A 24401-nucleotide genomic window follows, 5' to 3' on the forward strand; every position below is an offset into this window, starting at 1 on the left:
TCCTCCCCTAAGCCTAGCCCCAGTACAGACTCAGGAACATCCATCACTGTTTTGAAACAGTAGACAGTCCCCTAGGGCAGTGCCTTCATTGTTACAGAAGTGGTAGTCCCCTTAGAAGGGTTCAGAGCCTTAGAAGGTTCCAGAAACCCAGGCTTCCTGCATGTTTTCTTCCCTATATTCTTTCCCACAATTTCATACCTCACTTGCTCTGCAAGATGAATCAGGAAGGGGAGCAAACCCAAACAAACCCGCTTTCCTCCCTCTGATCTCAGCTGGTCAGCTTCATCATTGTCACTGGCTCTGTTCTCATCCCAGAGCTGGCTGCAGAAGCCGGCAGCCAGGCATGGGGAGAAACAGCAGCGCCTCATCACAGCAGGTCATGCACGTGGTGTAAAAAACACAAAGCACAGTAGCTTTGAGGCTGGGAGGAACACAACACCCAACCCTCCAGACCATCTCTTGTTCTCAAGAAGATCATTCCATCGCTTTGGTTCCCAACAGAAACTAGTGTGTTTCACTGTAAAAGGACGATTTTAAAAGTAAAGATCATGAAATCTTCAAAAAGATTCAAGATAAATCTTGAAGGGCTCAAAAAGATCCAAGATAAGGCCTCAGTAGCTTGCACTGCCTTCAAATCTGCTAGAAATTTGCAGATTTGGAGACTTGGAAAAGTCTCATGTCTCTTTCAAAGATTTCAGGACTAGGGAGGACCAGACAGATGGTTCAGGAGTTAAGGTGCTTGCCTTGCATCCTTCCCACCCAGGTTCAATCCTCTGCACCTCATATGCCACACCACCACCCCCCAGCACTACTAGGAGCGATCCCTGAGCACAGAACCAGGAGTATGCCACAAAATACACCCGTAAAATATATAGCCATCCTCTTGTCTCAAGATTTCTATCAACGTTTTAAGACAGAAACTGGCGTCCACTGGAGGTACAAGCTCTAGCCTAAACAGCATTGACAGGTTCTGCCTAACCTGAGATAGGCTCTTAAGCATCCGAGGCACTCACTTCCAGGGGGCAGGCAGCACTCCTACGGGGAGCGTAGGAGGAGCCCTCGGAGAGGCCACGCCCACCAGCCCCGCCCTCCGCTCTAGCTCCGCCCCCTGCACGGAGGCTTCCGGCCGGGAGGGGGCGCCCGCTGCGACTGCGCGAGGAGGGTGGGTCAGCGCGCCTGCGCAGTGCGTGGTGCCCGGCTGCGGCGCTCGACCCTCGGTTTCCCTTCGCTTTGGCCTGTGCGCGCGGGGAAGATGGTGCTGGATCTGGATCTGTTCCGGGTGGATAAAGGAGGGGACCCAGCCCTCATCCGAGAAACGCAGGAGAAGCGCTTCAAGGACCCGGGGCTCGTGGATCAGCTGGTGAAGGCGGACGGCGAGTGGCGGCGATGTGAGTACTCGGACGCGCGGGGAGAGGGGGGAATCTCAGGCGGGGTCTCGCGCCCGCGCCGGGGGCTACGGCGCCCGCCCCGGGGCCCAGCTCCCGGGCGGCGCCGCCGAGCAGCCGCCCCGTCCCGCGCCGGCTCTCCCCGGCCACGCGCGCGCCGTCCACGCCCGCTGGCCGCCGGCCGCCGGGAGGAGGCTGTGCGCATGCGCGCCGCAGCTGTCAAGCCTCGGGGCCCCCGGGAGCCGGAAGCCAGCCCGGAGCCCCAGCTCGGAGCGCCGGCGGGGTGGTCTCTTTTGAGTTTAATCCTCTCCCTCGGCAGGGCCGGAGTGGGCTCCCTGCTCATTTGATCCGCGCGAGGCTCCAGCCTGAGCCTGAGTCACCTCCGCAGCGCCTGGCCCGGCTCCACCCCGTCTTGCCGTCCTTCGGGGACCGGGGAGAGGCCGCTCCCGCTCCCGGCCGAAATGCAGGGAGCCCGGAGCTTTGGTGAAGCCCGTCCCGCTCCGAGCTCCGGGCAGGCCCTCTGGGGTCGAGGAAGGGCTGTCCGAGGTAGATCGCATAGCGGGCAGAGGAGGAGGGAGAGGCCAGAAAAGGCTCGCGCTCATCAAGGTTGTTTGAAACACACTGGCGCGCTGAGACTTAATCCCAGCACTGAGCCCGCCGCTCGGAACAGCCCCGGGTGGGCAGGACGCTGTCAAGCACATGTGACTCGTTTTGTCTGATGCAATAGTGCGCAACTCGCGGAGAGCTGGCTTTAGGCCCGCGCCCTGCAAAGGCGTCTGCTCTCCCAGAATCAGGTGGGTTTCCGGGAGGACGGTTGTTTTCCCTCGATGTACACAATGGACTCCGTGCCTGCTGATTCTCAGTCCTTCAGATGGAGATGGTGGGATCCCGCTGCCCAAATCAAAACTTGAAGATTTGAATTCTAGCAGATTAAGTGGGGAAGGGAAAAGTGGAACTGGACACCTTTCTTTATGGAATTGAAAGTATCCTTTTTTTTTTTTAAATTGAGCCATTGTTGTTCAACTGCAGAATGACTTTGACTAAAAATCTGAGTCCCACAGTACTTTATGTTCATCTGTATGGTTTGTGTACGCTTTGACAAACACACAGACAACTCCAGGACCAACCACTACACCTAGGCCTGAGCAAGGGTTGGACAAAGATTTATTGAGAGGTGGAGAGATGGTACAGCTGGTAAGGCACTTGCTTTGCATTTGCTCAGCCAGATCCCTGGCATTCCATATGACCCCCCCGAGCAGATTCAGAAGTAACCCCCGAACATTGCTGGGCGTGACCCCAAAACAAAACAAAAGTTTTGTTGAATTTCTAGGGCACAGTGGTCTTCTGGATGAAAAATTCATGTATCTTATTTTCAACATACCTCTTGATTTGGTTCTACCCGACATCCCTTCTTGGTGGCCAAAGGAGTGCCTAGCTTTTCCGAAAATCACATTGACAGATGTATCAAGATTTTTTGTACATTCAAACCTCAGGTGAAAGGTTAGGGTCTTTCGTCAAGCTGCTACAAGGATTTATAATCCAGAACCCATCCTGGTTCCCAGCTGTGCACACAGCCTCAGTTGTAATTCTCAGTTAATATCCTTGATAGAGTCTGGAAACCAACTTTTTGTTTTGTTTTGTTTTGTTTTGTTTGGGCCATACCCAGCTGTGCTCAGGGGAGCATATGGGGTGCCAGGGATCAAACCCAGGTCAGACACTTTTGTAAGGCAAGTACCCTATCTGCTGTACTATTACTCCATCCTCTAGAAACTGCAGCTTTAAGTGAAACAACATAGGCAAACCCAGTTGGTTATAGGCTGACTGATAGAAGCAAGAGTTGAGTTCCTAAGACATAGTTCTGGTCATAGAAACATCACCAAGCTTGTACTTAAAGTGCTAAAACACTAAAAATATCAGTTATTCACTTATCCATTTTCCAAACTGCTTTTTCTAATTTAGGGGTATGGGTGGCCAGAGTTTATCTTAGAAGCTCGGGAATTATAAGTTGGGGTCCCAGCCCTAGACAGGATGCCCCTCTGTATTTATTCAGTGGTGTGTGTGTGTGTGTGTGTGTGTGTGTGTGTGTGTGTGTGTGTGTGTTGGGGGGGGGGCTGCTGGAGATTGAACAGGACCTCACAGAGACAAGGCTTGATACTTAAGCTCCATTCCTGCCCAAATTCATTCATACCAGAACCTTTCAGACACACCAGCATGTGCATCTTTGGGCTGTGGGAGAGAACAGGAGCTCCCAGAGAAAATCCTCACAGACACAGGAAGAACAGGCATGTTCCACACCAACAGTGATTTGGGCCTCAAGTCAAGTCTTCCTTCCTCATCAACACACAGTGAGAACACGCTGAACACAGTGACCGATGTGAGGGCCCGCTCTCTACACTGCCTGCCGTTCTGTCCCGCCTCCGTTCTCTTTGAATCTGGCCAGGCCTTGTGCCGTCACAGACTCTCTCATACTGTTCCTGTCTCTTCACTTTGCCAGGACTTAGTGGGGAGGGTTTGGGCCAAACCAGCAGTGTTCAGAGACCGTTCCTAGCTCGGTATTCAGGAGTGACCCCAGGTGGTGCTTGGGGTTCCGGGGACTTGGTGCTAGAGATTAACCAGGAGTGGGCTTCACGGAAGGCAGGCATCAATCCATCTGCTTTCTCTCCTGCCCAGTTCTTTCCTTGAAGTTAACTTTCAGGGTGCTGCCCCCGTCTGCCCGCTTTGCCACCCAGGTCTTTTCTCCGTATCACTCCCTCATTTGGTGAGTGTTCTTCATGCGGATATTAACTTAGGTAGCTCTATTGTGGCATTTAATGCTACATTCTGTTTGTGTTTTGTTCTTCTACCATACCTAGAGATGCTCAGGAGTTACTTTTGGTTCTGCACTCAGGAATCACTCTTGGCAAGCTCGGGGACCATATGGGATGCTGGGGATCAAAGCTGGGTCGGCTGTGTGCAAAGCAGGCATCTTACCTGCTGTGCTATCTCTCCAGCCCCTTAATGCTACTTTTAGATAAACTTTTAAAATGCGGGAAAAAAAATTCAGATGTCATGATGTAATATATATTCAACGCACTTTGGGGGTTGGGCTGGTTCGGGCAGTGCTGGAGATTCAGTAATCCGGAGTCTCACAGTGCATGGCAGGGGCTGGCCCCTGAGCTGCATCCCTGGCCCCAAAGAACGTACTTTTTTTTTTCCCTTTTCGGGTCATACCTGGCGATGCTCAGGGATCACTCCTGGCAGTGCTCAGGGGACAATATGGGATGTTGGGAATTGAACCCGGGTTGGCCACGTGCAAGGCAAACGCCCTACCCGCTGTGCTATCACTCCAGCCCCCAGGACGAACATCTTCATGTACAAGCTGGGTATGGGGTTGGGCTATGTGGTGTGTGGGGGGGATTGAACTTGGCCACGAGCATGACAGGTGCATGTTAGTGATGGAGAGCTACAATTCAGGGAACTTTGCAGATCTGTTTGCCCATCCAACCGCCACCCAAATCAAGATATCAGACCTTAGGGCAAGTTCTCAGAGTCTCAGCAATTCCACGGGTTCCCTTTTGTTCTTAGCACCCATGTTACCCCCCCCCTCCAGCTCCACTACCCCCACCAAGAGAACAGTCTTATTTCTCACCATAAATTACTTTCATCTGGTTTTGAGTTTCAAAGAAGTGAACTTTTAAAAGATACAGTATTTTGGGCCAGAGCGATCCTATGGGTAAGGCTCTTGCCTCGCACACAGACAACTTGCAGTCTATCCCCATCATCCATATACTGCTGCTGCCAGAATAAGTCCGGAGCACTGCTGGCTGTGAGCCCAAAACAAAACAAACAAACAAACAAATAGATATACCATTTTATGTGTTTTCTTTCCCTCATATGGATGTGTATGAAGATTCTTCATGTTGCTGTGTTTAGCAGTGGGGTTTTTTTTTCCCCACAACTGCCTGGGGTCCCAATACAGAACTCTACCCACCAAGCCTGCTGATGGACGTTGCCTTGAAACCTGTCTCAGGGTGCATGAATGGTGCTTTTTGTGTACCTCCAAAATGAATGGAAAGGGGCTGGATCGGCAGTGCAGAGGAAGCATCTTACCTGCTGTGCTATCTCTCCGGCCCCTTAATGCTACTTTTAGATAAACTTTTAAAATGCGGGAAAAAAATTCAGATGTCATAATGTAATATATATTCAACGCACTTTGTGCAGAGAGGGCTGAGTGCCTGCTCTGTCTGCAGGAGACCCAGGTTCCATCCCCTGCCCTGGACAGCGTGGCTGGGAGTGACCCCTGAGCACAGAGCCAGGAGAAGCCCCGCAGTACCACTAAGCATGGTCCTAAAACAAAAAATAATAAAATACATGACTGAAACCTAGAAAAATCGTTCTACACAATAATCAGGATGTTGTTTGTTTTCTTTTATATTCTGAAAATGTAGCACTTAAGAACAATTTAAAAGCATCGGATACCTCGAGATGTCGTTAATCAATAATATGTAAGATCCCTAACTGAAAAATCCAAACATTACTGGAAGAAATGAAAGATAACAAAGACATAGACTATTTCCATGAAAACATTCAGCATAGTTGAGAGTAGTTTTAAATTTATATTTTGTTTGGGGCCAGAGAGATAGTACAGTGGGTAGGGCGCTTACCTTGCGTGTGGCCAACCCCAGCATACACCCACACACACAAGAAATAGGCATTGTCACTTATATTTGTGCTTTTCTTTCTTTTTTTGGGGGGGGGGGTTCACATCCAGTGATGCTCAGGAATTACTCCTGGCTCTGTACTCAGGAATTATTCCTGGAGTTGCTCAGGGGACCATATGGAATACTGGGAATTGAATTCAGATTGACTGCGTGCAAGGAAAACACCCTTTCCACTGTACTATTGCCCCAGCCCCATTTTTGAACTTTTTCATTTGAAAACAGACTTACAAGAGTTCTGCGTACCCTTCAGGCAGATCCATTTTCCCAAGTGACAATGTGTAACATAACTAGTACAGTAGCAAGACTAAGAAATCAACTTTGCTACAATCTGTAAACCTTATTCAGATTCCCCAGTTGTGTGTGTGAGTGTGTGTGTGTGTGTGTTTGTGTGTGTGTGATTTTGTTGTGAGAATTTACACTGGGCCAGGTATATGAGGTTGGGGCGGGATGGGAGACATGTAGTGCCAGGGATTGAGCCCAGGATTTAGTACATGCTGCATACATGCTCTACCGCTTGGTCCATATCCCCGGCCTCAGTTCTGTGTGACTTGTGTAACCACTGTCATATGCAAGACACAGAAATCATTGCATTACCCAGAGATCCCCTCCTGCTTCTCTTTGTAATTCACTCTCCTCCCTCTCCCTCTCCCCCGTGGCCCCTGGCAGCCTGATTACCAATTGTGTGTTCCATCTCTGTCATCAATGTGAATGTGTGAATGAGAGTGTAGTATGTGTGAGTGAGCATGCCTGCACACACATGCACTGAAGTTTAGCTTATTCCTTTTGATGGGGGAGACATCACCTAAGCAGTGCTCACAGTATTCTGTAGCTACTCTCTTAGAAATACTTGGCCAACCAGGCCACATAGCCTGGGCCCCATCACACAGTGCTATTCAGGCCCAGAGGTTTTGGGAATACCAGGTCCACTCAAGCACTGTGGTTTGTTTATGTATGTGTGTGTGCGTGGGGGGGGCGGAACACATGCAGTGTTGGGGTCAGACTCGGGCCGCTATGCCTGCCAGGCCTACACCCTACCCCTGCAGCTGTCTCCCTGGCTCTGGAACTTTTAATTTAGTTTATAGTTGTCAAATCTGTAAATAGTTGTCAAAACTAGAATAACTATGTCTAGATAGTAATTTTTAGCTTTCTTTTACCCTGTGGAAAGTCCTACCAATGCACCAATGTGTTCAAGTTGGACACAAGCTGTAGGCTGATCAGTGCTGCCTTCTCTAAAGAAAACCAATGTTTAAGAAGCGAAATTGTTCTTGAGGGGCTGGAGAAGGAGTACACTATGTCAGGTAAGCTTACCTTGCACATGGCTGACCTGGGTTCAATCCTGGCATCCCATATGGTCCCCTGAGCCCACCAGGAATAATGTTTGAGTGCTGAGCCAGGAGTAAACCCTGAGCATCTCTGGGTATGGCCCAAAACCCAAAAAGGAAGAAAGAAACAAAATCGTTTTTGAGATTGCCAGATGAGCATAGCGTCAGCCCAGAGAACGTCAGTCATTTCTAGCACAGAGATGAATGAGTAAGTTCAGGGAACCGAGCTACCATCTTGGCCACGAGCAGTAGTACATGAAGTAGAGTTCTTGCCTAGCATACAGCTGATCCAGGTTTGATTCCAACCATCCTATAAGGTCCTCTGAGCCCCACCAGGAGTGATTCCTGAGTGTAGAGCCAGGGGTGAGTCCAGAGTATCACCAGGTGTGACCCCAAACCAACAACAACTAAAAAGAAGCGGCCTTTCTAGAACTCAGTTTGTACCCCAAAATTTCTTTGAAGAATCAAGAGACTCAGCAGGATCCATTTGCTTGAATCACTCAAGTCCCTGCAGCCGTAGCTCCAGTTTCAGGGCTTCTGCATTTCCACCATAGAATGATCTTCTCCTTGTCAGCAAATGCTAGGGAACTCTGGTCACCACCAGTGTTTGCAGCGGAACTTGGGGTCCTAAAGCTCCCAGAGTCCTCACGTCCTTCTGGCTGGTCCTCGAGCTACCTGCATCTTGGCAGGGCCCGGGGGTTGTTCCTTCGGGGTGTATCAGGAAGTGGAGGTACTGTTGTTATGTGCTTACCTTTGGTATATTCTTGGATCTTCATTCTCCAGGCAGATTTCGGGCAGACAACTTGAACAAGCTGAAGAATCTCTGCAGCAAGACAATCGGTGAGAAAATGAAGGTAAGAGAAGCAAGGGGCAGTCTGGAGAGCCTGAGCAAAGCAGAAGGGTGATGGCACCCGCCCACTGTCCCAGCTCTCCAGCCCCAGGTTACATCCCTTAAAGAGTCATGTCGGAAGAGCCAGATACCAATTTGATGCACACTCATTAATCTGTCAGGGGCCTGAGAGAGCACAGTGGCGAGGGCACTTGCCTTGCATGTTGCAAACCCAGGTTCGATCCCCGGCATCCCACATGGTCCCCGAGTCCTCCACAAGTAACCCCTGAGCACAGAGCCAGGTGTAAGCCCTGAGTAATCCCAGTGTACCTCCACTGCCCATACCCCCCCCCCAAAAAAAGATAAAGATAAAAGATAAAGGCCCTCCCGTTGATCGTCGATTTGCTCGAGCGGGCCCAGTAACGTCTCCATTGGAGACTTTGTTGTTACTGTGTTTGGCATATTGAATACTCTCGGTAGCTTGCCGGGCTCTCCGAGAGGGGCGGAGGAATCGAACTCGGGTCGGCCATGTTGGCCGCTTGTAAGGCCAACGCCCTACCCGCTGTGCTATCGCTCCAGCCCCCCCCCCAAAAAAAGAAAGAATTTTTCTTTTATTTAGTAATAGATTTACTTTTTACTTTTTTTTTTTTTTTTTGGCAGGGGTGGGGGGAGCGCTATTCATGACTCTGTCCCCGGGGTTGCAGTGCTGGGGACTGGACCCCACATGTGAGCCCTCACCCTTTCTGATAATGAATTTTTATTCCCTGCAGAAAAAAGAGCCGCTGGGCGATGACGAGTCTGTTCCAGAGAACGCAGCAAACCTTGATGACCTCACCGCAGACACGCTGGCCGTGAGTCACCGTGGCCCGGCTCGGGGTTGCTGCTCGTTCGAGGCCGCTCGCCCCCTGCAGTGCTACAGCACCCTCGGGTTTCTCTAGCTGGGACACAGCTCCTTGGCTCTGACAGTGTCCCCTGGCAGTATCAGCAGCAGCAGCGGAGTCAAATGGAGGGGGGAGTCCAGGGTGGGAGGAGAGAGCGGGCAGGCTTTCCTTCGCAGAACTTGATCTTCACAGTCTAGATGTTTTCCGTGTATCAGGAGCTGGTTAGCGTTGATGACCACGGGCCACTAATAGCCATCTTCAGATTTTTTAGGCACCAGTCCTTAATCTTAAAACCCCAAACACAGGAGTAAGGGGTGGTGGGAAGGAAAGTGGGGACCCTGGCACTGGGGAATAAGCAGCGTGGGTGGAGGGAGGGGTGTTGGAACACTGACTGACACCTAACCCGGCGCAGCTTTGTAAGGGTCTATCTCAGGGATTCAAGAAATAATAAATAAATGAACCCAAATATAGGGCCTGAGCGATAGTATAGTGAGTAGGCCACTTGCCTTGCATGTGGCCAACCTGGTTTGATCCCTAGCACCACAGATGCCCCTCCCGTCCCCCCCAAGGACCGCCAGTAGTGATCCCTGAGCACAGAGCCTGGAGTAAGCCCTGAGCACAGCTGGGTGTAACGCCAAACCAAAACACCCTTAATACAAGAACATAAGCAAAGCAAGAACTAAAGACAGGGAGGCAGAGTGGCTGTGCTGGAAGGGACGCATGAGAAATTCAAGTTTGCGGGGCTGGAGTGATAGTACAGCAGGCAGGGCATTTGCCTTGCACGCTGCTAACCCGGGTTCAACTCCCAGCATTCCATATGGTCCCCGAGCACCGCCAACAGTAATTCCTAAGTGCATGAGCCAGAAGTAACACCTGTGCATCGCTAGATGTGACCCAGAAAGAAAAGAGAGAGAGAGAGAGAAATTCAAGTTTGCTGTAACGGTTCAGTTGAATGGCCCAGACTCCCCTTTTTCCTGTGAGCAGCATCACTCATCTGCCCCCCCCATCTGCCCCCCCCCCCATACCCACTCCAGTGTCCAGCTTTCTAAGTCCTGTTCCCCACATCCGAACACGGGGCCTGGTCTTGTCCCTGTGCCCCCTCCACCTGGAGATCCCTTTCCTAGTCTGGAGTCCTGCCACCGAGTCTCCTAGGACTAGCCCCGTGGCTCCCTGTCACTGGCTGTGCTCAGTGTCCAGCCACAGCCACATGTGTGTGGGTGACATCCAGGGTTCTGTGCCTGTTTTCTCTCCGCACTAAGAGCCTACCTGGTTCCTTTGTCTGCCTGGACGTAGGTGAGCGGATGAAAAGAGTGCCCGGCTGGGGGCTTCCTTTTATCTGTGGCATCTCCCACTCCCAACCACCCCATCATCTGTTTTGATTGGATTTTTTTCATTGGCTATTTTCAGTGGGCGAGATAGATTTAAAGTGATCGATTGATTAACTCGCTCCCGGGTGCCTCCACCTCCACCCTCCCGCAGTATGATCGGGACCATTTGGAACACCTGCAGGAAGGGGTAAAATAAGCCAGAGCTGAGGTCTCTGGCTCCTAATGAGTTTATATCTTTCTAGCGAGAACCATTTAAATGCAGAACATAATCAAGTGCCAAATTGGTTTAATCAGGAGAATGAGACAGCACCCAATCAGGGCAGCCGCAGTATTCCCATTCTGGAGGAAGATGGGAGCACCGGAGGGGTCTGAGTTTCCCCTTCTCTGCCTTGGATACCCCAGGGAAGGAAAGCAGCGGGTTGGGCTGCTGGGGGCCACGGGAGTCAGTCTCTGCCCTTGGGAAGCTTTGGCTCTGCAGGGCCCCAGGGAGTCAGGGCAGGGGCTGCAGAACCGTCTTCCTGCTGGCCAACACTCACTGTTCCCGTGTGCTGGCCGCAGGACCTGCAAGTCTCCCAGATCAAGAAGGTCCGGCTCCTCATCGACGAGGCCATCCTGAAGTGTGATGCTGAACGCACCCGCCTGGAAGCCGAGCGGTTTGAGAACCTCCGAGAGATCGGGAACCTTCTGCATCCTTCGGTGCCCATCAGCAATGATGAGGTAGGCGCCTGCCTCCTGCCCCTTCCCTTCACACACCCACACCCCAGGCCGGAGGGACACTGGCCCTCTCCATGTCATGGCGCGCGCACACACACACACACACACAAACACACCCCAGGCCTGAGGGACACTGGCCCTCTCCGACACACATACACACACACACACACACACACACACACACACACTCCGGCACTGGCCCTCTCCGAGACACACACACACACACACACACACACACTCACGCGAGCCTGAGGGACACTGGCCTTCTCTGTGTTATGGTGTTATGCGCGCGCACACACACACACACACACACACACACACACACACCAGGCCTCAGGGACACTGGCCCTCTCCCTGTCATGGCACCTGGAACCCTGCCAGTTCTTTGTGCGTTTCCTCTGCCGGCGGGTGGGTATGGAAGGAGTCAGACACCGCAGACAGGAGACCCCAGCACAGAGCTGGGGTCTAAATCAGGCCTGGCCATCCTCCGAGTGGGTTGCCCTGGGCAGCAGGGAGGGATCTGCTCACCCCTCACCCACCCCCTGCTGGGGAGCTGCAGGTTGGAGGCGAATCTGCATGATAAAAGTTTCCTGCGGGGAGGCAGCTTCCCCAGCACAAAGCTGCTCTGAGCCCGGCCTTTGTTCCCTGACACCCCAGCCGCGGCCAGGCCCATCTGTGCCTCTTTCTTTCAGTCCCTGGTGAACGTGAAACTCCCTGGCGGGGGTGGCCGACCCTGGAGGTCAGGGCCCAGAGCCCGCCCTCCCGGGGCCCCGACCAATAAGAACCCAGGGGGGAAAATCTCCATTCTCCTAGGCGCCTGCCCCAGACTTGCGGATTGTCTGTGGTTATCCTGGGGCAGGGTTTCCCAGGAATTCTTTAAAAGGGTAAACTCTGGGGGTGGAGAATCCCTCTGGTCCCCAGGCAAATCCTGGCCTCAGTTCCTAGGGTACAGTCACTTGTCGGGCTCAGCAAGCATTATTTCCTGATCCGGCACCAATTCTCTGGCCAGTGCCCGTAGCTGCCACGCAGAGGGCCTGAGTTAGGCACGGGCTCGCCTGAGTTCTGGGGGGTCCTTAGGGTTGGGGTGTGGCCATGAGTGTGTCTTTCTCTCCTGCTCTGTTTTCCTTAGGACGCAGACAACAAAGTCGAGAGGGTCTGGGGTGACTGTACAGTCAGGAAGAAGTACTCGCACGTGGACCTGGTGGTGATGGTGGACGGCTTTGAGGGCGAGAAGGGCGCCGTGGTGGCCGGGAGCCGCGGGTACTTCCTGAAGGTGGGCACTGGGCCCCCTGGGGGGGGGGGCGGGCGGTGGCCCTGCCACCAGAAGCTGCTCCAGGGAGGCCCCCGAATGCGCCACTGGCACCCCCAGCCCCCACTTCCCCTGTGTATGTTCTGGCAATTTCACGCAGCTCTCTGAGGCAGGAGCACGTATAGCAGGGTCCCGGGGCAAACGCTGTTGTGTAACCTAGAACGAACAAGTTTTACCAACTGAATCAAGGCCTCTCTGCTTCTAAAGGTGCTCAGGATAATTGGGTAGTCAGACAGAAAAGTCATGGAGCCTGAGCCCACGGAGGGCCAGTAGCCCTGACCACTGGGAGAGTGACAGGCAGAGACGACAAACCCACATCACCTGGGGCAGGCAGCAGGTGAAATCAGGGGTGGCTTCCAGGAAGCCGTGGTCAAGTAATTTTGTGTGTCATGTGTATATGTCCTAGAGAAAGGCGAGCCCTGCAGACACGGGGGCGGGGGAGGCCTGGAGGTGGCCTCAGTGGTAGTACACCTGCCTCTGCAAGGCCCCGAGTTCTACCCCTGGCATCTCACGTTCTGTGGGGCGTGGCCAGGTCTGAGCATGACTGGGGTGCCGCCATGGAGAGAGGGGCCGTCCGCTGCAGCCACCCCGTGCCTTCCTCTCCTCCCAGGGCGTCCTGGTGTTCCTGGAACAGGCTCTCATCCAGTATGCTCTTCGCACCCTGGGCAGCCGGGGCTACACCCCCATCTACACCCCGTTCTTCATGAGGAAGGAGGTCATGCAGGAGGTGGCGCAGCTCAGTCAGTTTGATGAAGAACTGTACAAGGTGAGTAGACCCGGGTGTGGACTGTGACCCAGCCGCTCCACTTCCAGGCACGGCCGAGGAGTCCGTCGGTTCTGTTTGAACGGGCTCCGGCATGAGGGTAGCAGCTCAGGGAGGGCTGGGTGTCGGCTCTTCATCCCCTGCTCCCCCAGCACAGCCAGGAGTGACCCCACCCCCCCAAGCTCCAGGCTTGGACTATCTCTTAGCACTGCCAAGTGTGGCCCTGAAACAAAAGCCGGACACATGTGATTAATGGCTACCCGATGGGACAAAACAGACTCGGAGGGCGCTTAATTTTCACGTCCAAACGCGTCTTTATTTTCACATCCAAATGAGGGTGCTTCCAACACAGCCTTCAGCCTCCATAGGGAGCTCTCCTCCCTCCCCCCTCCCTTCTTCCCCCCTCCCCTTCCTTCTTTCCCCCTCCCCCTCTCTCTCTTTTCCTTTTATTTCCTTTTCTTCCTAGTTTCTGTTCTCCTGAACTTCATCCTTCACGGTTTTGACTCCAAGACCTTCAGCATAAATGTCCACCATCAACTGGCATCTCCATCTTGATGTCTCTGTAGATCTTTGGTTTCCAGCACAGAGAGAAACTGAACGGGGAAAGGCAGAGGGAGGTGTGGGGGGAGATCAGCTGTTGCTGGGGGCTGGGATGCTGCTCAGTTCTCTCGGGAGGTGCTCAGGTGCCGAGCCATGGTGAGCAGAGGGCTCGATTGGAAGTGAAGAATCTCTTCAGTAAACAGACTCTGAACTCAAAAAAGAGGCACGTTTGGGGCCAGAGACATAGGATGACAGGCAGGACACCCGCCTTGCTGACTCAGGCTCTGTCCCCAGCATCTCATATGCTCCTCTGAGCCCTACCATGAATGATGTTCGAGCACAGAGCCAGGAGTAAGTCCTGAGCACAGCCGGGTATAGCCCAAAAAACAATGATGTAACACTTCTCTAAAGTCAGCAAGTATTTAACTTAGAGCCTGCCTGCCTTCCTGTCTTCCTTCCTTCTTTCTTCCCTTCCTTCCTCCCTTCCTCCCTCCCTCCCTCTTTCCTTCCTCTCTTTCCTTCATTCCTCTCTTCTCTTTTCTTCTTTCTGTCACACCCAGCAGTGCTCTGGGCTTACTGCTGACTCTGCGTTCGGGGATCACTCCTGGCAGGCTTGGGGGACCATATGGGATGCTGGGACCGAGTCAACCAAGTGCGAGGCAAACTCCTACCCACTAAACTATCTCCCGCTGTGTTACTACTCCCTGCCCCACACTCTTTCCTTTAAGGAGACGAATCTGTTCCGGTCTCCCCTGAGAACTCTTTTGTCTTTTCCTTGTGTTGCTCACTTAAAGAGTAAGCTGGTGGGCGCTCTGCAGGTAACCCTGGTAGAAGCTTAGATTGAAGATCAGGAGCAGCCTTTGGCAGTATGTACCCTGCATTTCTTGCCTCTTCCAGATGCTTCTTGGATCCACAGGCAGGGAGAGTCACTTGTCTAATTGGTGCGGGATCTGCCCAGCACTCCTGCAGACTTTAGTTTGTTCATTCTGAAGAGCAGTGTGTTTTTTTTTTCCATAGTTATATAAATATAAAAATCGACAGAGCCTGGCAAGCTCCCGTGGTGCATTTGATATGCCAAAAACAGTACCAATGATGTGTCTCATTCCCCTGACCCTGAAAGAGCCTCCAATGCGGCACCGTTGGGAAGGACGAGTAAGGAGAGGCTGCTAAAATCTCAGGGCTAGGACGAATGCAGAAGTTCCTTGTGTCCGCTCGAGCAAGTCAATGAATAGCGGGATGACAGTGATACAGCGAAGAGCAGAGTTGCCCTGTAGAACTTCTGCAGTGATGGAAAGGTTCTCCCGGAGCTACCCAAGATGGGCAGCCCCTGACCTTGTGGCTGGTGCAAGTCAAGGAACTAAGTTTTCATTTGTTAAAAATTAGTATCATTTGTTGCTGGAGATCTCAGCCCCGGGACCCGTATGCCTTTGTTTCTCTGCCTGTACCTTCATGCGTGTGGAGAATGGTCTCAGCATGGTGGTGGCTGGTTCTGGAGGTCTTTGGCTGCCGGAGCCCTGGTCGGGACGGGGAGGGAAACTCAACCCGCTCCCCTCCAAGGGGCCCCGGCGAGGACATCCAGGCACGGGGGCAGGAGACTCTTATTATCTCATTCCTACTTTGGACAAACTGGCAGGCTACCGAATGTAACCTGCCCACATGGCAGAGTCTGGCAAACTCCCCGTGGCGTACCCAATATGCCAAATACCAGTAACAATGATGGGTCTCATTCTCCTAACCCTGAAAGAGTCTTGAATATGGCACTTTTTTAAAAATCTCAGGGCTAGGACGAAGGAGACCTTACTGGTGCCTGCTCGAGGCAATCGACGAACAACAGGATGGTCGCTGTGATCATGGTCGCTGTGATCGTTGCTGGAGAGATAGTACAGTGGGGAGGGTGATCACATTGCACACGGCTAACCCGGGTTCAATCCCTGACATCCCCCCAGCACCACCAAGAGTAATTCCTGAGCACAGAGCCAGGAGTAACCCCTGAGCATTGCTGGGTATGGGCAAAAAAGAAAGAAAGAAAGAAAGAAAGAAAGAAAGAAAACAACATGAAAAAAAAAAAACCACACCCAAATTGCAAAGTTCCATACAACTACAGGGCCGCTGCTGTGACTCCAAGGTCCCTGTGCTTTTCTCCATTGTCCACTGTGTGTGAAATGCGCCCCGGGGGCTAGAATGCCCTTTTCCTGGTGGTATGTGGTTCTGTTGGAATCTTCCTTCCCTCTATCCAGCCCCTCTGAGCTGAATCAAAGCAATACCTCCCGGCAAGGGGCAAGGGGTAGAGTCCTCTCCTCCCCAAATCTCTACAGCTGTTGTTTAAAATACACTATTGGAGGGGAGGGAGCCACCGTACAGTGGGGAGGGCCCTTCCAGGACCAGGTTCGATACCCAGCATCCCATACGGTCAAAACAAACCACAGACACTGTTGGGCGCCCCTCACACGCGTGCCCCTTTTACACAGCTTGACCACGGCATCTGAGCATTGTGTCCAGGGCGTCCTTCACGGCCCTTGCTGTGTGCTGCCTGCGTGCCCAGACGCAGGCGAGGCGGCTCTCCTGGGGAGCAGGCCAGGGCTCTCCTGTTAGTGCTCGTGTTATGTCAGGCTTTGTCCCATCTTAGTGGTTTTTTTTTTTTCCTTCTGTTACCTTTCGTCAGCTGAACACCAAATTGATGAGGGGCTATAATTAACCTTAAACTAACAGAACCCGTAAGCACCGTGAAAGCAGAAAAGCAGAGACTGTCTCCTTCGGCCCAAGCCCAGCTGAAAAGACTCGGCCCTCGGTCAACGGCTGACATTTTTTTGAATGGATTTATTTCCATTGCAACTGGCTCATTTCATTGCAACCCAGCCCGGCTTTTTGCACTTTGTTGTTTATACATGAATGCACTCTTCTGTATGTTGTTTGTCAGTGTCCCACTTTTCAGATGGTGATGGGGTATTTTACTCCTTTTGATCTTAGAGACCTATCTTGGATTCATCTGTTCTGCCCTTGTCTTTTTGTTGTTGCTTTTTTGCTTTGCATGTTATGCTGAGGCATGCTCAGGGCTCCCTCCTGGTGGGGCTCGGGGGACCATGTGTGGTGCCAGGGATTGAATCCAGGTTGGCTGCGTGTGAGGCAAGTGCCCTGCTCTCTGTAATGACCCCTCTGGCCCCAGCTCACTCCCGGGCTGGAATTAGAGACAGTCCCTCCGGTGCTTTCTTGTTCTGGGGAACGGGCTTCTTGGCCACACCCTGCAGTGCTCAGGGCTTCCTCCTGGTGGGCTCAGGGAACCACATCGGGTGCTGGGGATCCAGCCTGGGTCAGCCACTATAGCACTGTCCTCCCATTGTTCATCCATTTGCTCAAGCGGGCACCAGTAACATCTCACAACAAATTGTGAGACTTGTTGTTACTGTTTTTGGCATGTTGAATACGTCACAGGGAGCTTGCCAGGCTTTGCCGTGCAGGCAAGATACTCTCAGTAGCTTGCCGGGCTCTCTGAGAGGGGTGGAGGAATTGAACCCAGGTCGGCCATGTCGGCCGCATGCAAGGCATCAGCCACAGGCAAGGCAAATGAACTATCGCTCCAGCTCTTTCTTTATTCCTGACCCTTACTCCAGTGGAGCTCCTGCGCCCCCCCCTTGACTTTTTTTTTTTAATGTAGGAGTACTGCTATTTATTCAGCCATTGATTAAGCTGATTGAATTGGGCATGAACTCCACATTACCTTTTTTTTTTTCTTTTTGGGTCACACCCAGCGATGCTCAGGGGTTATTCCTGGCTCTGCTTTCAGGAATCACTCCTGGTGGTGCTTGGGGGACCATATGGGATGCCAGGGATCGAACCCAGGTCGACTGCATGCAAGGCAAACACCCGACCCTCTGTGTTATCACTCCAGCCCCTCCACACTACTTTTTAAAAAATTTTTTAATTGAATATCTGTGAGATAGATCATTACAAAGGTGTTCATAATTTGGCTTCAGTCATATAGCAATCCAGCACCCATCCCTCCCCAGTGTCCATTTCCCACCACCACCACCAATGTCCCGTTTCCCTCTCACCATCCCTCAACACTCCACACCACCCCCATCCCCAGCCTCCCTCTAGGGGAGGCTCTTTCCTTCTTGCGCTCTCCTTTTCCTTTTGTGTATTCGGGTGTGCGGGACAGGAGCTAGGAGTTCATGGTGTTTGTTCAGGGCATTCGGTCTGCCCCCCTCACCCTGAACTTGCAAAGATGCCTCTTCCCACAGGTGATCGGCAAGGGCAGTGAAAAGGCGGATGACAACTCCTATGATGAGAAATACCTGATTGCTACCTCTGAGCAGCCCATCGCGGCCCTGCACCGGGACGAGTGGCTCCGGCCCGAGGACCTGCCCATCAAGTACGCGGGCCTGTCCACCTGCTTCCGCCAGGAGGTGGGCTCGCACGGGCGCGACACGCGTGGCATCTTCCGAGTTCATCAGTTTGAGAAGGTGCGTAGCTGGGGTGAGCAGTCAGGGTGCTTCTTGTCTGTCTGTCTATCTGTCTGTCTGATCTGACCCAGGCAGGGAGAGGAGGGCAGGGGGTGGGTGAAGTCCCCTTCCTCCCGCGGCTTCCCTTTGGAGGGTGGGCAGGGCTGGCTGGGCTGGCTCTGAGCCTGCTCTGGGGCCCGGCTGCCCGTTTGCCAATGCCGCCTCCCCCCTAAGCCCCCATTCCCGCTGTGTGGCCCGGACACGCTGCCCGACTCTCCTGATCGTGGGTGCAGGCGCTCTCTCTGCCACATGCCGTGTGGGGGCCTGTGCTCGTCCCCGACCCATCAGAACTCCCTCCCCCCCCACCCGGGACTGGGTCCAGCCCAGCCTGCATCCCGGCACCCTCGCCCTGGGTTCGGATGGGAAGGCCGCTGCCCCCATGCGTCCTGCCTCGTCCCCACTCTGCCCACCGTGCTCCTCTCTGCAGATCGAGCAGTTTGTCTACTCGTCGCCACACGACAACAAGTCCTGGGAGATGTTTGAAGAGATGATCGCCACGGCCGAGGAGTTCTACCAGTCTCTGGGCATCCCCTACCACATAGTGAATATCGTCTCAGGTAGCGGCCCCCACCAACCCCACCACCCCCACTTCCCACCCCCGCTGCCTCACCACAGAGGCTGAGGGTGTATCTAGTCGCCCACCGTGATTGAAAGATCACTCTGCTCCCCTGGCGGTGCTGAGACTCTGGGCGCAGTTTCACTGCCAGGGTTGGGGGGGGTGGGGAGGGGTGGGATGTGAATCTGAGAATTTTCCAGGGCTCAGGCAATACGGGTCAAAGGGCTTCTGTGCGTGTTTTGTGCATAAAAGGCTCCAGTCTGCTCCTGAGCACCGCAGTTCCCCAGGCCCATCACCAGGAGTGACCCCTGTTTAAGCCCCTTGAGGCTAGAAATAGCCCCTAAGCCCACCTGATGTGACTCCCAAAATTACATATATCTGTATGTGCTGCGCGCGCGCGCGCACACACACACACACACACACACACACAAAATAAGGATTCTCCAACCCAAAGAGAATGCAACAGACTGGGCACATGCTTTGCATGCAGGAGGCCCAGTGTTGCTCCCCAGACCTGAATACAGTGAGAGTGACCCCAGCCCACTGCCAGGAGTGGCCCCTGAGCACCACTGTGTGCACTTCCCAGAACATTTTTTAAGGACTGAGGCGTCAGCCCAAGTTGACAGAGTATCGCCGGGAGGGACCCCCAGAAAGGGTCCCCGGGTGTGCTGAAGGTCAGCCTCGAGCCTTCTGACGTGCCTCCTTTGTGGGTACTGGGTCTGTCCCCACAGGGTCTCTGAATCACGCCGCCAGTAAGAAGCTTGACCTGGAGGCCTGGTTTCCAGGCTCCGGAGCCTTCCGCGAGTTAGTCTCCTGCTCCAACTGCACCGACTACCAGGCTCGCCGGCTCCGAATCCGATATGGTCAAACCAAGAAGATGATGGACAAGGTAGGACTTGGGGGTCTGCGGGTGATGTGCCTGGGTTGTCGTATTTTCCAGCCTCTTGGGACAAATACCAGCGGCTCAGTCTAGAGCAGAAAAGGAATCTGAGGGGCTGGAGCGATAGCACAGTGGGTAGGGCGTTTGTCTTGCACACGGAGGACCTGGGTTCGATCCCCGGCATCCCATATGGTCCGCCAAGCACCGCCAGAAGTAATTCCTGAGTGCAGAGCCAGTAGTGACCCCTGAGCATCGCTGGGTGTGACCCAAAAAGCAAAAAAAAGAAGAAAAGAAAAGGAAACTGAAAATGCTTCCCAGGGCCGGAGCTGTGGTCCAGCAGGGAGGGCGCTTGCCTTGCACATGGCTGACCGGGCTCGATCCCCAGCATCCCATATGATTCCCCCGCACTGCCAGGAGTGACCCTGAGCACAGAGCCAGGATCTGGCCCAAACACACACACACAAAGACAAAAAGGCTTTCTGCATGTGGGTTGATTTTTCTGCATGAGGAGAGGATCCCAAGCGCGGGAAACCCAAGCCTCCAGCCGACAGAGTCAGTCTAGCATTTCTTTCGGGTCCGTATTTCCCATCATGCCAGGTGAGATAATCCCCTCTTGTCTACACGGAACAGGCAAGAAACAGTGTCTGCTCTGCACCCCCGCCCAGTTTTAGGTCCTGATCTTGTCTGAGTCAGGCTTGGAAGGGGTTGAAGGAGAAGGCACCTTGGGGCTGGGGGCTGGCACAGACGACGCAGCGCTGCTTTGCATGCCAGAGACCCTGGTTCCACCCGGGTACCACAGGGACCCCCATAGCACTGCTCGAGCGACTCCTGAGCACAGAGCCAGGAGTGTCCCCTAAGCACCGCCAAGTGTGACCATGAAAAAATAGCTACAAAGAGGCCAGACTGGAGCGATAGTAGTGGGTAGGGCACTTGTCTTGCACGCAGCTGCCCCAGGTTCGATCCCCAGCATCCTACATGGTCCTGTGAGCACAGCTGGGTGTGGCCCAACCCCCACCCAAAAAAGAGGGGCCACCTTAGAACTTGCTTCCTCCACTCAGAGGGCCGCCACTTGTCATTCTGGACACACGAGTGAATTTCCACAGTGATCTAACAGGCCCTCTGTACCTGGAAGTTCAGGTATAGCAATGATCAGCATTAGCTGGGGGGCAGGGCAGCCCCTAGCCGAGCTCACCCTGCCCCTTGGACCCTCCCTGCAGGTGGAGTTTGTGCACATGCTCAATGCGACCATGTGTGCCACGACACGCACCATCTGCGCCATCCTGGAGAACTACCAGACAGACAAGGGCATCGTGGTACCCGAGAAGTTGAAGGAGTTCATGCCACCAGGTCAGCCTTCCCGCCCAGCTACCTCCCTCTGCTGTATGGACAGCCGGTCCCTCCCTCCCCTCTCCTGCAGCGATGAGAAAACAACACACACACACAGTATTGACGACACAAATGTGGCTGTGATAACTGCACGCACATGCTTCCCATTTATTTTCTTCATTGTTGCAAGGATACACGTGCACATACACACAAGCACACATACACGCATACACACATATGCACGCACACACTGCATGCACAAATACACATGCACACACGCGCACACACATCTGCTGCTGGGCAGATCCCAGGCAACAGAGCCACCAGGATCTTGCCCGGAGCCCACGGGCAGCCCTGGGGAGCAAACTCGTGACCTCCTGGCGAGGCCGGCACTGTTCTGCTCCTGAGCGAGCCCCAGGCCGACTTTTCTTAATTCAGACACAGCTTCCCAGACTGCCCCGGCTCCGTGCCCAGCATGGTTGGGAGCGCATCACCAAGGTGGCGTGTGGAAGCCAAGGGGGGGAGAGCCAGGAAAGCAGAGCCTGGTGGCAGCCCCTTGGTTGGGGGGAGTGTGGACCTGTCGAGCAGTCATTTTGCCCCTCCCCTGCGGCTCTGGCGCTTGTGGCCCTGAGAAGCCCTGGGTGACCGGAGGGCCCCTTCCCTTGCAGGCCTCCAGGAACTGATCCCGTTTGTGAAACCTGCGCCCATCGACCAGGAGCCGTCAAAGAAGCAGAAGAAGCAGCACGAGGGCAACAAGAAGAAAGGGGCAGCCAGAGACGTGGCCCTGGAGAGCCGGCTGCAGGCCATGGAGGTGGCGGATTCCTGAGCCTCCGGGCGCCCCCTCGCCGCCCGCCCCATCTGACTTTTAGCATGGCTAAAAGGGGAACCGCCTGCTGAGGCCGCGCAGGGGTCCCATCTCTCCGGCGGGGGCCCCGGGACCCCGTTTCCGCCAGCTCATGCAAGCGTATAATAAAGCTCCGGGGAAGGCCGGGGCTGCTCCTGCGCCTCCTCCCGGTCCGGCCACTCCCCTACACCGGGCTCCGCTGCTGTGTGTGCAGTCAGGGTGGGCTGGGGGGCCGTGGGAGGGGGACATGGGGGCCACGTGTGAGCTGGAGACTCCAGTCTGCGGGACAAGGGCTCCTGCTTCAGAAAGCCCCGCACGAGCCTCCGGCTCCTGGGCAGGAGACCACCGTGAGGCGGAATTTAACCCAAAGGAGCTTCGACCCGCGGCAGCGACTTCTGTCTGCCCTGGCCGGGCGGCTTGTGGGCTGGTGTTTTCGCCCTCCTCCGGCGTGCGCCTGCTGAACCTGAGAGCCAGTTCACGCGTTCCCGGGGAAGGGGCTGTTTGAGGCTCCTGCCGTACCTGCCGCTTTCATCAGCTATCTGCAAACACGGCGCCGTAATGACACCCTTCCTGCTGCTCCCCAAGGAGTCAAGGAGCTCTTTTATCTCCGTGCCAGTCCTGGGAGAAAGGGCGGGGCGTGATTACACTCCTGCCAGCCCCCTGAGACCATGCTGGGTGCCACGAGCCAGCGTGGCCAGGCCAGGACATCGTGACTTCGGAGATGCCGAGGTGACGTCTCCTGGGGAGGATGTGCGCAGACCCTCCACTTGGTGGTCACTAGGGAGCCCCTGTTTCCTATTTCATCTCAGTGCCAGGGGCGGGGGTCCCAGGATGGACCCATTTACCTAGCCTCCCACAAGGCCTTAGGTGGCCCACTGTGGCATGCTTAAACCCAGTCAGAACGGGGGCGCCCCTATGAGTGACTCCATTTCCTTTTTTGGAGTGGTCGAGGGTTGGGGCCACACCTGGCAGTGCTCAAGGGTTACTCCTGTCTCTGTGTTCAGGGACCACTCCTGAAGGGACTGTGGCACCGGGGATTGAAGCCAGGTTGGCCACATGCAAGGGAAGTCCCTGTCCACTACTCTCCACCCCTCCAGGCCTCTTCACCAGCCAGCCTTACCCGCTGTTGGTTATCTTTGGGGACGCAAAGCTCAGGGTGAAAAGAGAAGCACAAGCTGCTCCAGATTCTTCTGGAGAATTCGAAATGCCCATTTCCTGTAGCCGCCCCCCCTTCGGACTAGAGGAAGGCTGTTGGCACAGTGAGCGGGAGGCTGGCTATGCCCACCACCCCAGGACTCCCCCATTTAACCTTAGAGATCGCCACAGTGCCCTCCTCCTCCTCCTCTCGCCCTCATTCGCGCCTGGTGCCTGCCTCAGCCTTCCTTCCACTAGGAGGTGCTGCTTCTCCCCAGGGCCCTGGGAAGCCCCGGTGGGGCAGTGCCAGGCTCTGTGCCCCAGGGGCCCGGCTCTTGGCTGCGCTGCGCTGGTGACTAACCTTCCCACCTGACTAGTTTCTGAACCAGGCTGCACCTGGAACCTGGGCTCCCTGCTGCTGCTGTGCAAAGTGCTCCTGCCCCACTCAGCACCACCTCCCACCCCCCGAGGCTGGGTGGGTGTACAGACAGGCCCAGGGCCTGCGTGGTGCAAGCCTGGGACACAGCTGCTGTGGGCACCAGTGCGCCTCTGCAGAGTCTGCCGGGCCTGGAGAGGGCTCAGCGGAAGCGCTTGCTTGCTCACAGGGCCTGTGTTGGATGCCCTGAGCACTGCCAGGTGGGGCCCGAAAGTGAAGACAAGGTTGAGCCCCTTTCTTCCCGAGGGGGGTTGGGGGCTGGAGTGATAGCACAGCAGGTAGGGCATTTGTCTTGCACACAGCCGACCCGGGTTCGATTCTCAGCATCCCATATGGCCCCCTAAGCACCTCCAGGAGTAATTCCTGAGTGTAGAGCCAGGAGTAACCCCTGTGCATCGCCGGGTGTGACCAAAAAAAAAAAAAATCAGAAGGGAATGGGCAGTCAGGTCCTTGTGACAGACGATGTGGCCATGGCCAAACACTGGGGGCTTGGGGGCAGAACGGGGCTCTCTGGTCTCCCACCATCTGGGGAAAGGCTGGCTGCCTAGCTTCAGGATGTACCCGCCTGGAAACCAGCCCAGGTAACCTTGCCTCTGCCCTGCACTTGTCTCCACAGCCCACAGCCGATGCCCTCATCCCTGGCACCTGAGCTGCCCCGTCGTCAACCTTGGCTCCCCAGGTTACCTCAGCAAACAGCCCCCACGGGCGCGCTGGGGTGAGTCAGAGCCCTGGGTCCTTGGGCAGCCCTCGGTTCCCACACCCAGGAATTCTGGGCCCAAGAAGCAGGTCTGGGTGCTGCAGGCAAGAGAGTGGGGCTCCAGGCCTGTGGGGAGGGGAGGGCCCCGGAACCCCACTGCCAGGGAGCCCCCACCTGGCTCAGCCTCTCTCCAGGGATCCGGCCTCCTTTTCCTGCTGTTGGAACTACGGGGTCCAAAGAAGCTTTCCACTGGGTGCT

General features: G+C 54.6%; 1 protein-coding gene across 1 annotated transcript; it reads left to right on the forward strand.

Moving 5' to 3' along the window:
- Positions 1-1166: 1166 nt before the first annotated feature.
- SARS1 (seryl-tRNA synthetase 1) lies at positions 1167-21982 on the forward strand. The gene is made up of 11 exons (XM_056139059.1): positions 1167-1388; positions 8191-8261; positions 9007-9087; positions 11004-11162; positions 12289-12432; positions 13079-13234; positions 18010-18231; positions 18698-18827; positions 19558-19715; positions 20924-21053; positions 21701-21982. Exons 1-11 carry the CDS (start codon positions 1253-1255, stop codon positions 21856-21858), a joined length of 1545 nt encoding a protein of 514 aa, XP_055995034.1. The 5' UTR covers positions 1167-1252; the 3' UTR covers positions 21859-21982.
- Positions 21983-24401: the final 2419 nt, after the last annotated feature.

The sequence above is a fragment of the Sorex fumeus genome, unplaced genomic scaffold (assembly GCF_029834395.1).
Source record: "Sorex fumeus unplaced genomic scaffold, SorFum_2.1 ptg000131l, whole genome shotgun sequence".
Classification (NCBI taxonomy): domain Eukaryota; kingdom Metazoa; phylum Chordata; class Mammalia; order Eulipotyphla; family Soricidae; genus Sorex; species Sorex fumeus.